We start from the raw sequence: 15,437 nt of genomic DNA, 5'->3' as shown, positions 1-15,437 counted from the left end.
TGATGAGTCAAGGATTTTACTTTTTTTTTCTATGCCTTTATTTATAGGTGTAGTGAGGTAAAATGAGATTTTTTTTTCTCTTGAAAAGGAGAATCTTGCTTGGGTGGGACAGTGGTGCTGCCAGGATGAACGTGGATACAGGAGGACATAGACCCCTAACTTCTGAGGGTAGGATTTAAACGTTTTGTTAAATGTTATTACTTATAAGAAACATTGCTCAAGCCTGTAATCCCAGCACTTTGGGAGGCCGAGACGGGCGGATCACGAGGTCAGGAGATCGAGACCATCCTGGCTAACATGGTGAAACCCCGTCTCTACTAAAAAATACAAAAAAAAAAAAAAAAAACTAGCCGGGCGAGGTGGCGGGCGCCTGTAGTCCCAGCTACTCGGGAGGCTGAGCCAGGAGAATGGCGTAAACCCGAGAGGCGGAGCTTGCAGTGAGCTGAGATCTGGCCACTGCACTCCAGCCCGGGCGACAGAGCGAGACTCCGTCTCACACACACACACACACACACACACACACACACACACACACAAAAGAAACATTAAAAAAATGTCAGCCTGAGGCTGGGTGCAGTGGCTCACTCCTGTAATCCCTGCACTTTGGGAGGCTGAGGCAGAAGGATTGCTTGAGGCCAGGAGTTTGAGACCAGCCTGAGCAACATAGCGAGATCCTGTCTCTACAAAAAACAAAACTAAAAATTAGCCCGGGCGTGGTGGTGTGAGCCTATGGTCCTAGATACTTGGGAGGCTGAGAATGGCTTGAGCCCTGGAATTCGAGGCTGCTGTGAGCCATAATCACAGAGTGAGACCCTGTATCGTAAAAAAAAAAAAAAAAAAGTGAACCTGAATATTTTTCATAGTTCCATTTGTGAGCACATCTGTGACTACCACTTGTAGGGATCTAAGGCCCGCTTCTCCACCCTCTTTGTCATACTCTGGATGAGGGGCACTTCCCTTAACCATAAGGGCCTCTCCACAGACCTCCCACAGCCCGATGACCTGTTTCTCAGGTCTGCACTGTGGAGGTGGCCGAAACCTAGCTGGGCTGCAGAAGGGAAGAAAACGGTCCCGGCAGAAGGGCGCACTTCCTAGCAGTGGATTGATTTTATGTGGCACTTCCCAGAACATCTGGCAGGGGGAAAATATGGATCCGCTCAGGGTGGCCAGGCTTGCTTCCCTCAGTCTGTGCAGCCTTTCTTTTCCCAAACTGGTCATGTAAATACCATATATGCCTTCACAAAAGTTAGGATGTATGATTCAAACATAGCAATTTGTAATTTTTTTTTTTAGTCATAAGATCTGTTACAGAAACCGATGGAAATTAAGAATTTTGGGAGGCCGAGATGGGCGGATCACGAGGTCAGGAGATCGAGATCATCCTGGCAAACATGGTGAAACCCTGTCTCTACTAAAAATACAAAAAACTAGCCAGGCGAGGTGGCGGGCGCCTGTAATCCCAGCTACTCGGGAGGCTGAGGCAGGAGAATGGCGTAAACCCGGGAGGCGGAGCTTGCAGTGAGCTGAGATCCGGCCACTGCACTCCAGCCTGGGTGACAGAGGGAGACTCCGTCTCAAAAAACAAACAAAAAAAAAAAGAAAAAAAAAAAAGAATTTTACCCCCCGAAAAAGGCAAATCCACAAAACTTTCCCCACAACTTCAAGGGCCATGAACCTATTGAACTCTTCATGTGGATGACCTAGGGGTCCCTGGATCCAATTTAAGAGCCTATCCTCTAGGTGGCTGCCACCTGCAGGTAGAGAGGCTCAGATTATAGTCTCCAGATACTACTTCAATCTGGGGATTTCATGATATTGCCTGCCAGTTTTTTACTAAAATCCATGATGAAAAGTAGCCATCCGTAAGTTGTTCTTAATGAATAGAGCAGTTCACTAGCACAATGACTGTTTCTGGGAATCCCTTGAGATCTTAGTTAGCTCTTTTCACAAATGGTGGTAATAATCACAGAGATAAATCTACCTAATTTGAACGTCAGATAGAAAGTTACTTTTTTGGAAGGGCCCATGGTGGCATCACACTTTTTTAATCCCAACATAAAAATGATTCAATTCATCTGAGAAATCTGAATCTGACATGGACAAGGAAGTACGGTCTGCTTCAGCAAAGTGCTCCGCTCACCTCCTCCTGTTTCCAGCTCCAGTTCTTGGAGTTGAGCAGGAGAGCATGTCCTTACTTATTTTCTTGTGGCTGGCTCCCCCAGCTGGCTCTGCCAAGATTTTACTTTGCTGCACGGGATCCTTCCAGAGACTGCCCTGAGCTTACTGTAATATTTCCATGAATGGAAAATGTATTTTCCTTTGAGGAGAAGAATAACAACAACATGCAAAGATGTTAATGTAAAACTATTTTTTTCTTTATTCAAAATACATCTACAAAGTAATGCTTCCCAGTCCACACTGAGTGCATGTGTATGCAGAGCTTGTGATGGCTTGGTGAGAGGATGGGCTCCCTACAGGACCTTTCCATAAGAAATGGTTAGTATGTAAAAAAACACACGTTGTGTAACAGAATTAAGTTGATATGATTAAGTCTTTGCTCTACTAGTATCTTAAGATGACAGCCACATACATTAACATTTGTAGTGTATTTCCCAAATAGAGCCTCGACATTAAATGGTTACTCCATCACAGCCTAATGTTAACTTTTATACACAGAATGCTTGGGGTCTATATAAAAATATCTCTAATTGTATATCAGAGGATGTATGTCTAGGTTTTCAGTCTGTTAGCATAATTAAGTCCATTCTTCACCTTTTTCAGCCAGAAACTCAAACACAGCTGCTACTGCCTGACAGCTCCCACTCAGCGTCTTTGACTGGATATTCCTTAGGGGGTAAAAATTAATTCTAAACCTGGGAGCTGCCTTGCCTGAAACTAATGCCCCTGCTGTTTTTTCTCATAACCTCATTGACAGTGTCTTCATACTGATTCATCTTCTACCATTTTTCTTATGGACACAAACAAAACAAAAGCAAACCCCACTCCAGCTGAAAGTTTTGAATGATTTGATAAGTGGGATTCCAAAACAGAAATATTTTGTTTCTCTCATTCTAAGGACTTTTGATTAAAGAAAAACACTTTCAAATAAAAAATACCCACTCAACTCATGGACTTCTATTAGACAGCTCATTCATTTGACTTCTTTCAAATATATAAGTGGTCTTTATGTTTTGGTAGGCAGATTTCATGGGGGAATGATTTTGGACTCAAGAGAAAAAGTGTTTCAGGTGAAAAAAAAAAGTCAAAAAAATGAACCTCTTTTTTATTCTTCCTTAAAGAAGACCTGTACTCTTGGTGTTTTCAAATCCTTTGTTTATAATGTTGCCTGTGCTCAACTCTTTCCTAGCTCTTTAGTGTTCCATAGTGTGCCCACAAGCACCCTTGCTAGCTGCTAGCCTTCTCTTCTGTTTGAGGAGTGGTGGGAGACATTCTTCCCAGAGTAAGAAAGAAGGGAATACTTCCCCCATTGGGATGAACTGGGCAAAGGGTTTTATGAATAATCCCAGTCCTGGAATGGCCTCCTGCCTGGCGACTTGCATAACCTGCACTTTGCACACAGGACCTGGTGACCACCACACATAGCCATCCTGTCCTTAGAAATTTTCACTCCCATTAAAGTGTCGTTTCTGAAAGCCTTGTGCTCCATGGATGGTACAGGGTGTTCTGAGGGGAAATAGAGGGCAGGTGCTTTCATGACATGACAGGATGTCTGGGCTGGAAGAGACCACAAAGATATCTAGGGAAGTCCCTCATTTTATAGATGAGGACACTGAGGCCTAGAGGTGAGATGAGATTTACTCAAGGCCACGTGGAAACTGCCTCTGTCTCTCCTCACAGCTGTGCTAGATGTATATGTGCACCTAGCGACTAATGAAATAAGTATACCAGTCAGAAGACAAAGGGACAAAATCTTACTGTTCAACTGATAACCGGTTGTAATTCAAGTTGTTAACATTTTGAAACTAAAACTCAATTGTATTCTGAAAGATTTTTAAATTTCAAAAGTTGATTTTAAAATGTTTTTAGCCTACTATTTGTTTAACTTATATAAAAAAATCACATTTATAGGATTGTGTGCCACATAAACTTGTAAGATCTGATCAAGAATATTTTTGATCTTGGTACCTTATTAGGTAAGACTAACATGAAATGATGTAAAGCTTTCAATTGTGGGATGAAAATTATACACTTTGGCCACCCAAAATCCTCCCTTGTTTTTTGGAGGACGACTTTCCAATCTTATCAGAAGGGAGGAAAGGGGATTAAGGGACTTGCTGGAGAGAATGAGCTGTAACGAGATGGAAAGATTTTATAATGGTTTTTAACACCTGGTGCTCAAGAAAGCGTTTCTTTATGTTAGTCTACATCTTGGTTTCACTGTCAATGGGTTTCTCAGTTTCATTGTCCTGTGCAATCAATTGATATGGTTTCTTCATTTCATTCTCTTCAATCACTGAGTTACCCATTTCAACATCTCTGTTCTTCAGTTCATGGCGAGACAAATGCTCCACGATCCCGGCTCCCAGGGAGTCTCCCAGTACGTTGGTGGTGGTCCGGAGGCGATCCCTGCGGGCAGGGTGGGGAGGAGGGAAAAATGAGGCTCCCGTGACCGTCACAAGATTTCAACTTACATTAGGAACTGGCCAGCAAAGCACCTCTTAAAATTCAGTTTGCTGTGTCTACCAACTGCAAGATTACATAATAGACACATAATGTTCATAATAGTAGCTATTAAAAGTTACAAGGCCATATAGATGATGAATATTCAGTTATTAGTCTGACTGGAGTGAGAGTCCCAACAGTGGGGAATGAGCCTTCTATTTCAGCTATTCTCAAAATAATACTAAGATATCATTTGTCCCTCTCAGTCTCATTTTCTCATGAATGTATAGTGGAGTTTTGCAAAGACTACATGATGTGTGATGTCACAACTCACTGAAGCAGTTGTGAAACTGCAGAAACAGTTAGGAAACTCCAGCTGTCTTGTATTAAGCCAGACATTAAGGAAACTTGCAAAATATAAAATAACACCATTCTTTTCACTAAATGTTGGGGTCGAGGCCGGGCGCGGTGGCTCAAGCCGGTAATCCCAGCACTTTGGGAGGCGGAGGCAAGTGGATCACCTGAGGTCAGGAGTTCAAGACCAGCCTGGCCAACATGGTGAAACCCGTCTCTACTAAAAATACAAAAATTAGCCAGGTGTGGTGGTGGGCTCCTGTAATCCCAGCTACTCAGGAGGCTGAGGCAGGAGAATCACTTGAACCCAGGAGGCGGAGGTTGCAGTGAGCCAAGACTGTGCCATTGCACTCTAGCCTGGGCAACAAGAATGGAACTTCATCTCAAAACAAGTAAATAAACAAATAAAATAAGTTTTGGGCTCGAAAATGGTTATTTTTTATTAAAAAAAGCTATTTATGTTAGCATATGTAACCTTTTTAAGGATGATAAATTCATTTTATTTATTCATTTTATGAATTTATTATTGTTACCTTTAAATAAAACATGTTCTAAATTAACAAATGGAAATTTATGTTTGTCTAATATGATAAATATGAATAGATACAACCCATATAGATGAAATGCTGTTTCAGTTCTCAATAACTTTGAAGTGTAAAGATCACAGACTGTGGAGAACTGTAGCTTTATACGACAGTGCTCATGTTAACCGATGCTGACTGTGGGCCGGACAGTAGGCTGCATGCTTTCTAGGCATCATTGCACTGAAGCCTACAGTACCCCTTGGAGGTAGTGGACACGGGCACCCTCATTTTACAGAGGTAGAACCTAGGGTGGTTGGGTAATCTGCCCGGTCTCACACAAGGTCAGGACACAAACACAGGTCCCCGTAAGTGAATCCTCTCTGCCCGGTCTGGGGCTTCACACACACTGTCAAGCTCTTCATGGTCTCAGTTCCAGTGAACACACGTTGTGCTAACTCCAGCACCTACTGTGTTCTAGGCATTTGCTTTGGGCATCCTGGGGAAAGATTTTCAAAAGTGGAAGTAAACTTTCAAGAGAAAAGGCACAGAGAATGCCAGCTGGAAGAGCAAGGAAAGGGGGCACAGGGATAGGCCTGTAGAGGTTAGCGTTTGAGAGTGTGGAGGGTACATTTCTTGGAACTTTCCCTAGATCCAAAACTCAATTCCACTTAATGACACTAGCTCTCTTCCCAGTGTCGGCATGGCTCAGCCTCACGCTGTTGGGCTAGGATGGGAAAATCATTCTCACCAGAATGGGAAGCACACAGAGGCAGGGCCTGAGCTGGCGTGTGGGGCCTGCAGCTTTGTTCCAGCTGCTGTGGCGTTGTGTTGTGCAACTCAGAAACAGCCTTGCTGATTTATGTTGCCTTTGCAGAAAGCGGGTTTCCCAATTCCTGAATGGCTTTATGGAGTGAGATCTGTGGCAGCCAGATGTGCCCCTCAGGCTGAGAGGGGAGTGAGTACACATGTCGGCTGGGGTTCGGTCTCCAGATAAGGACCAGGGGCCAGACAATGAGGACAATTTAACTATGGGCCGAGTGGTCCCTCTCCTCAGAGTTCTTTCTGTAGCTGTGCCAGGCTGCCTGGTGCCCTAGAGTGACAGAGGTGGGCCCTGTGACAGTGAGCCAGAATGCAGGCCAAGCATACTCACAGAAACCAGTCCACTGCGATGATGAGCGTGATGTCGTCAGTGGGCAGGCCGACAGATGTCAGCACAATGACCATGGTGACCAGGCCTGCCTGAGGAATTCCAGCTGCCCCAATACTGGCAGCCGTGGCTGTGATGCTGTTAACAGAAGTACCAGAACAGAAAACACTTTTACAAAGCTCCCCACGTAGAGCGTATACGCTGCAAAATACGCATGGTGCCAATGCCTGACTTGCCATGTAACACATGAGGATGCGCTTCAGGAAAAAAGTAAATGAGATTTTTTTTTTTTTTTTTTTTGAAACAGAGTTTCACTCTGTTGCCCAGGCTGGAGTGCAGTGGTGCAAACTAGGCTCACTGAAACCTCTTCCTCCTGGATTCAAGCGATTCTTGTGCCTTAGCCTCTGAGTAGCTGGGAATATAGGTGCATGCCCCCACACCTGACTAATTTTCTTGTTTTTAGTAGAGCGGCATTTCATCATGTTAGCCAGGTTAGTCTCAAACTCCCGACCTCAAGTGATCCACCCACCTTGGCCTCCCAAAGTACTGGGATTACAGGCATGAACCGTCATGCCCAGCCTGTAAACGAGATTAAAAAATAAATTGAACTAATCATCATGCTAACTAATATTTATCATGTGCTTACTATGTGTCTTCTGATATACTAATCATGGCTTATCTCATTTGGTCCTCATACAATGACCCTTGTGAAGTTGGACCTATTATTCTAGTTGTTTTAAAACAAACTGGCAGCTATACACTTTTTAACATCCCTGAAAGTATTTTGTAAGGCAAAGTCTAAAATGCTGTAGAGTTACAATAATAATTTGTTTCTAATAATTCCCCTATCCAAGTGGAGGGTTGTAAAGTTACTGAACATTCACGATTAATATTGTCAAAAGAATCAAATTTGGTTTCTTAGTTTGGTTTGCTTAGTTAATTCAAAAGCAAAATGATTTATGCACAGAGTTTTATAGTATTAGGAATACCTTTTATTAAGGCAGTGTAGACATGGCTTGCAAAGCAAATGTTTTATAAATAGTAAAGTATTATCTAGTTATAAGTGGTATTAATAAAGTATTAAGTCTGGCACAGAAAGTATTCATGGTCCCCATACTGGTCCCCTTCTAAGGTACTGGAACTTTTAGCTGGTATATTGCTCCCCAGAATGAAGACTACACTTCCCAACCTCCCTTGAAGCTTAAATGAAGCTCTGGCCAGTCAGACATGCATGGAAGTGACTGAGCAACTTGCAGGGTATACCATTTCCCCACTTCCCACTGGCTAAAATCTGGGAGTGGTGAGTCATCCCGGACTCCCTGGATAATGATAATACTCAAGGGACTCAGTCCCTTATACTACAGAACACCTATCAATCAGCCTTGAAGGCTTTGTGGAGCAGAGCTGTGCTGCATGAAAGAGAAATATATTTCTATCTTGTTTGTCACTCTTACTGTTATTTTTAACTCTGTCACATGCAACGGAACCTTTTTTATAACTCAGAGCCTTTCAATCAATATGCCAAAGTATAGGTTACAGGTGAGCTGAGATAATGATCTCCTAAGTCCTATTGCAACTACTTTGGGCCTGAGGTTCCCAGAACCCCCGGGTCAGTCAGTGACCTCTGGCCCTGATCAGCCTTGTCCTTTTTACTCTAATGCACCCTACTACAACTATTATCATTTTCTACTAACACAAAACATACACAGAGTCTAACAACTTATTTCTAAATAAACATAACAACAAATGTATGGTGACTGATTAGATGAAAAGAAACTAAGACACCAAATGTAGGCCATAAATGCGGATTTGAATTTGCTCTGGAAGTAAAAGCTGTAAAAGACATATTTTGGGGGACAACTGGGGAAATTTGAATATAGATTGGATATTCTGGAAGTATTTTTAAGATTGTTACTATTGTGGTTATGTAGAAAAATATCCTTGCTCTTAGGAGGTGCATGTTGAATTACGTACAGGTGAAATGTCATAATGGCGGAGAAAGAGAAAGAGAAAGAAGAAGCAAAAATGGCAAAACGTCCATCTGGTAGAGAATGGTTGTTATAATATTGTTTCAACTTCCCTATACGTAGGGCAAATTTCACAACAAAATGTTGAGTGATAAAAATCCCCCCAAATCTGACTTATTTTGCTCTCCAAAATGTACTTTTAATAACAATTTTTTGAAAACCCCACAACAGTGAAGAGCAGAGGCTGATCTGGATTGTGAGTCTAAAAGCGTCCTGTTGCCATTTGACTCAAGCGGACCTTGTGCAAAATAACTTTTAATAAGTAAAAAGGAGGAATTATATTTGCATATGCACAAGGGTATGGCTGGTGTATCTCTGGAAGGACAACAGAAGAAACTTGCAGGTAACACTGGTTGCCTCTGCAGAAGGAAACTAGGAGACTGGGGGAAGGTATGGAAAGGAAAATAACTTTTCACTGAACACCTCAAATATAATAGTTTTAAAAATTCTCCACAAAAGTCAGATTCTTGAACTACTTGTCAGTGTGGTCTGTCATCTATCTTACACTGGCTAAAAATTCACCCAGGCCCGGCACGTTGGCTCACGCCTATAATCCCAGCACTTTGGGAGGCCGAGGTCGGCGGATCATGAGGTCAGGAGATCGAGACCATCCTGGCTAACACGGCGAAACCCCGTCTCTGCTAACAATACAAAAAAATTAGCTGGGAGTGGTGGCAGGCCCTTGTAGTCCAGCCTCAGGGCCCTTGTAGTCTCCTGCCTCAGGAGGCTGAGGCAAGAGAATAGCATGAACCCGGGAGGCGGAGGTTGCAGTGAGCCGAGACTGCATCACTGTACTCCAGCCTGGGAGACAGAGTGAGACTCCATCTCAAAAAAACAAAAAACTCACTCAGGAGAAAAAATTCATCTAACTTTTTATTTTATGGCAGTATATATACAACCTAACCTATTTTAATGCTTTTAAATATTGAAGTATAATCTAACACTTTTAAAAAGGAGAAATATCCATACTATGTATTTTACAGAAATTAGAAAGAATGATGAGGTAGACATATTTATTGGTCTATTGACAAGCAAACCAGTCAAAGGCAAACATGTGTGTATAATATAATTTCACTAACTACAAAAAAGAAGTGTGTGCATGTCTATGCATAGGAAGAGTCTTTCCAAACCAAACATGAACAATGGTCACTTACAGAAAGATGTGGGGTGATATGATGGCAGGCAAGTTTCCCTTTTTACTTTATACATATCTATATTTTTTTAACCTTGTTATTAATGAGTGTATACATCTATACTCTAAAAAAAAAAAAATTAAAATATCTAAATATAAAATGATTACCCCAAATCCCCACCTCTTGATTATGTGGGATCCCCTTCCCAACCTTGGTTATCCTCTTGTCTTTTAAAGGCATTCTTTTTGTTTTGCTTTTTTTTGAGATGCAGTCTTGCTCTGTCCCCCCGGCTAGAATGCAGTGGCACAATCTAAGCTCCCTGCAATCTCTGCCTCTGGGTTCAAGCAATTCTTCTGCTTCAGCCTGCCAAGTAGCTGGGACCACAGGCTCGTGCCACCCACACCTGGCTAATTTTTGTATTTTTAGTGGAGACAGGGTTTCACTATGTTGCCAGGCTAGTCTTGAACTCCTGGCCTCAGGTGATCCACCCGCCCTGGCCTCCCAAAGTGTTGGGATTATGGGTGTGAGCCACTGCTCCCAGCCTTAAAGGCACTCTTAAGAAAGGGTTGTATAGAACTCTTTCCTTGTACCTGATTGTAATAATCTGTCCGAAGTTCAGTTCAAAGTTGTTAACTTGAGCAATGAAAATGGCAGCCAAAGCCTCATAGAGGGCAGTCCCATCCATATTAATGGTGGCTCCTACGGGGAGCACGAATCTGGTGACACGCTTGTCCACGCCATTGTTCTCTTCCAGGCACTTGAAGGTGATGGGTAGGGTGGCAGAACTGAGAACAGTGAAACAGGGCACATCAGCTGAGCATCCTGGTCGTTCTGACTGTCTGTGTGTTTGGTCTTTGGGACAGACAGTTCCTTCCTCTCCCATGTTGTAACTTAATGGGAACTGAGTCAGCACTTATATAAATAGGGGAGCGGGTTAAGAACAGTGTGGTCCCCTCACGGGGTCATTTGGCAGCTCTCCTGCTTCTGGGTTCCTCTGTGAGGCATCACTTGTGATCATGCCCCCATCACAACAGCCTGTGCCAAGTCACTCTGCCTCTTCTCCCTCAGGCAGATGTCAACTAAAGAGAGATGAAGTGGGCGGGAAAGGATAGTTGTTTTCCAATTCATCCCCACAAAAGATATGTAGCCAGGCATTCCCCAATCCCAAATAGGTGTGATTGGCATGAGAAATGAGAAAGCTGACTCATCATTCCTGGAAGTTTAAAACCCAGAATAAAATGGCTCCTCCTACACCCTACTTGAGAGACCCTGGTTCAAGGTAACATTTCAGATTCATTTTCCACACATATACACATACCTTGAAGAGGTCCCCAGAGCGGTGATGAGTGCTTGCAACAACCCTCCAATAAAAACCCAAGGGTTTTTCCGTGTTACCAAGAAGTAGAGGAGTGGCAGGACGATGACTGCATGAATGAATAAGCCAACAATGACAGTCACAGTGTACATGGCAAGCTGCCCCCCAATCACGCCCATGTCTTCCATCTCCACAATCTTCCCGGCAATCAGGAAGAGGATACCCACGGGGGCGTACCTGGGGAGAAGCAACACCAGCACGGTTGGAGTCTGGTTTCCACCAAGCTGGTCCACAGAAATTTCCAAGTGATAAGAAAAAGTGAAAGAGAGTTGACATGCCAAACTTTCCTGCCCAGGATACCATTGGGACTTACAGAAACTGTGGACTTTTTTTTTCTTTTGTAAATATGAATTTCCCCTGATTCTTGCAGAATCGGGCTTTCCCCTCCCTCAGAATTGCTCTAGGACACAATGTTTTTCTCTTAAACCTGAGAAAAAAGGCAGATACAGAGCTTTTGATACCCACCTCTGTCTTCCTAGACAGCCCTCCTTTCACTACACGGGGGTCGCTTTTCTGGTCCTCAGATGCCACTCACTCCCTCTGCCTCCTGCTCCCCTGCTAAGTGTCCTGAACTGCTGGAATCCACTGCACCAACATCCAGACTTTTGGAAGCATTTTCCACATCAGAGCCTAATTCCCAAGTTAAAGCAAGAGGCACACGATGCTATGCCAGTGTCTCAGCTTTGCAGTCAGTTCTCTTTTTCAAGGGCTACTTTTATTATTGCCTTTCCATATCTATATACCACTTATAAGATTACTTAGTATTATTCTTCAAATCACCTTTTTTACTTAAGTAAATTTACTTTAAGAGAAAATTTTATGTTATAGTGCAAATGAAAATCTAGTACTGCTTGCGATAAATAGAAGATGTCCATAAAGTAAATTCATGATTAAACTTAATAATGTGCATATATGTACTACCGCAATCAGGTTATAGGTGTTCTAATGAAATCATTGTTCCCCACAGGCTGCTACTGCCATTTGTGAGCTTTCCTCCTGCAGACAACGCAAGAAAAAGCAACTGAGACTCAAAATGACTTCTACAAGTTGAAATAACCCAGAGGTTGCTTAAAGACCTCGCTGCCTGGATTTCCCTTCTCTTTGTTTCATATGCGCAGCAAACTACAACCAAACTCACATTACCAAACACAGAGAAGCCAATCACACTTAAGGAGAAGGGTCTCCTGGGAACTGTGGAGGATTTGTTTCAAATCGAAAAATACAATGCTTCTTTCAAAAGTCCTTTGAGAACCCAGGCCAGGAAATCATAGGAATACCTGTTTTCAGAAATATAGGAACTGAGTGTTGAATGTGCAGGCGAATGTACTGCTAGACAAGCTGCATGTGAGATTCATTCAGGGGCCTTGAATGGGCTTCTTTCATAAAAGAGGTGAAAGGTGGAGGCATTTAATAATATGAAGATAAATGTCCACTTTCGTTCCTGCCAGGACTTCAAAGGAGCCTTCCAAGTGGGGGCTCCCGTGGAGACCACATTCTGATCTGTCTTTGTGCCCAAGTTCATATCCATCTTGTACAAATTCCTGAAAAATGGATTTCTCTGGGCTTTGGTGGCATTAAAGACAAGCGCATTTTTAATCATGTTGGTGAGTGACTGCTTTTCTTAGCAATGGATTCTTTCCTGCTTCAGGTGCCACAGAGGAGACTGGATTAAAAATAAAGAATGAAAGAGAGGCAACCTCCACACAAAGCCTAAGTCAATCAAAGGGTTTTCTCCCTGTTGGGTAAAGTTTACTTTCCAAGATCAATGTTCCTCTTGGGTTTATAGTCTCTTCCTTTGTCTCCTGCTGTCAACTTTATTAAAGCAAATTTTGTCATAAATTGTGGCTTGGCATTTTATAATACTTCCTATGAGTCCTTTAGACATTGCAGCAGAACTGCCATTTACAATTCTTTCTTAGGGCTGAAACAGATGAGGAGCCCTCAGTTTTCCTGATGGCCTAAGGGGCCTCTCTGTTTGCTTTTCCCTTTACTGAAAACACCCTTCTTCTGGCACTTTGGTATGTCTTCTTCCTCTGTTCATTCAGGTCTTAACAAAGTATGTCACCACCTCAGAGGCCTTTCTGTACCATCCAAGGCAAATTTTGTGCCTTCTCCTAGTTACCTGCTATTTTATTTTATTTTTCCACAGCACCTGTGACTAAAGCATATGGTTGATTGATTTGTCTATTGTCTGTCTCCCTTAAAAGAGTGTAAGATCTGGAATATCCTTGTATGTTTTCTTTACTGCTATATCCACAGTGCCTGGCACTATATGCTTAGCATATAGTAGACACTCAATAATTAGGTCTTGAATGAAAAACTAGATAAAAAATGGAGAAATGAGGAATGAGATTCCATCAGCACTGGGGTAAAAGGAGGTGACAGCTTTTGAAAACAAGGAAGCAAACTTATTAAGAGAGGCTTGCAGATAGGTTCAAGGCCCCTAGAGGCCCAGAGATTCATTGATTTTCCTGTGCTTACCAGAGTGAGATCACTGCAATTGGCCATCCTGACTCGTGGCACCTTCCTCAGTACAGAACACATGTTGATGGCAATAACCATCTTGTATGTAGCATATACAGAAAATGGAAATACATACCACATTATTACTGCTACCAGTCTCATGATGGCTTCGTTGAGAGAATCAAAGAACTCTCTCAGGGCCTGCCCCTGTTCCTTCATGTTTCCAATCACAAAACCGAAGCACATGGAGAAGACAACTAGACCCAGGGCATTGACTCCATTCACAGATCCTGGAACTGGGACCAGCTCCTCTGTGATTCGGGTAAGAGTCTCCATGGCCTCAGACACGTTGTTTATCACAGCACCCACAAGCGTTTCGTTGGCCTGGATGGGCACTTTAAAGCTTCTCTTCTCATAGTTGGTTTTAAACTTAAAAATAAAAAGCACAATGAGGATTAAAGGTGATTTTGTATTTTTTTCTTTATATTTTCCTGTTGTCAAATTTTCTAAAATGATATTTATTACTCTGTATTCAGAGACTAGTGTTATAGAAAGTCTCTTTCTCTCTCTTTCTCTCTCTCTCTAATCTGTGGCAAACCCTTACCACGTTCTCCACATAGACAGAAACACATACTGAAATACATACAAATCATGACACACACACACGCACACGCACACACTCACTCAAATATATAACAAATGATAACAGAAAAGAGATATCCAGCTAAAGATGCTGGACTGAACACATGCATCTGCTTTTGCTTTCTTCTGAAACCCTAACAAAATGACTATAATGGGATTTTTGTTTTAAACCATAAACCCACATATTCACAATAGTCCTCTTCCTTTCTGTGGGGATCTTGCTATGGTATAATAGATAAATCACCTGGTATCCTTTCTCTCATATTCCACAGCTGTGAAACAAGAACAACTGTGCTGGTTCTACCTCACAGTGTTGTTGTGATCATCAAATTCAACAGAATGTATGAGAATATCTTGCAAATTTTAAAGTATTGTACTAATTTCTGCTAACGGTGCTCAATGACAAAGCCCTTCAGGGATTAGACCTGTTTAGAGATTTCAGTGGGTATTAAAAATTAAAAATCTCTAAATAACCAGTCTCCAAGCCATTCTTGATGTTATCAATTCTTAAGAATAGGTGCCTGATTAATAGTTGGTGAGGACAACTCACCTTCTCCAAGTCTATGGTGGGATTTCACTTCTAACTCAAAGAGATGGTCTTTTTTCCCACCATCTATTCAGTTTCTGCATAGATGCCCCAGTCAGGAGATGCTGGCCACGTGAAACAAGTAAGCTCATCCCTTTGTGATTTTAATGAGAGTAGAATTCCTGATTGTGATAGCGATTGTAGGGAAAGCACCAGTGAGAGTAATAATATGTGGATGGTGAGTGAATCTAGAATCCAGGGGAAGAAAGTGTTGCCCTATATGAAGTGCTTGGTCATTTCTTTACTAAGGGTTAATGGAAAACTTTCGTATCCACTGGGAAACAACTGTTCCCAAACAAAGGCACGGCCAGCTGTCAATACTATGGACATATTCCTGAATAGTTAGTAGCACTGGTAATTTCAAGCAACAAAAAAATTGGCCCCATTCATCTATTTCAATCAACTCTCAAATTTCTTTATTCCATTGGATTCTTATGCATTTTGTGGATTGTCCAGGGTAGATTTTCAATCCTGATCAGCCTTTCTTATGCCTCTAACGCATTCCCCTTAGACTCTCTTTGCAGCATGCACAGAAACTGCAACTTTGTTTGCATTCTGGTCGA

The 15,437-nt window shown here is 42.3% G+C and overlaps 1 protein-coding gene across 4 annotated transcripts in view; it reads right to left on the bottom strand.

Moving 5' to 3' along the window:
- Window positions 1–2,353: 2,353 nt before the first annotated feature.
- The window catches only part of SLC1A3 (solute carrier family 1 member 3), an 85,114-nt gene continuing 72,030 nt past the window's right edge, over window positions 2,354–15,437 (bottom strand). For 2 of the 4 annotated variants that reach the window (XM_023216503.2, XM_023216501.3), the window contains 5 exons: window positions 13,783–14,075; window positions 11,127–11,360; window positions 10,399–10,593; window positions 6,652–6,786; window positions 2,354–4,587 (listed from right to left, as the gene is read on the bottom strand). In XM_023216503.2, coding sequence (XP_023072271.1) covers window positions 4,383–4,587; window positions 6,652–6,786; window positions 10,399–10,593; window positions 11,127–11,360; window positions 13,783–14,075 — 1,062 coding nt within the window. In that variant the 3' untranslated portion in view covers window positions 2,354–4,382. The remainder of the gene's footprint in view (window positions 4,588–6,651; window positions 6,787–10,398; window positions 10,594–11,126; window positions 11,361–13,782; window positions 14,076–15,437) is intronic. The other 2 variants (XM_023216504.2, XM_023216502.3) reach the window with 2 other exon arrangements.

This window comes from Piliocolobus tephrosceles, chromosome 4, assembly GCF_002776525.5.
Source record: "Piliocolobus tephrosceles isolate RC106 chromosome 4, ASM277652v3, whole genome shotgun sequence".
Classification (NCBI taxonomy): Eukaryota; Metazoa; Chordata; class Mammalia; order Primates; family Cercopithecidae; genus Piliocolobus; species Piliocolobus tephrosceles.
The sequence above is the reverse complement of the archived record's forward strand: the minus strand, read 5'-3'. Positions and strand labels throughout refer to the sequence as shown.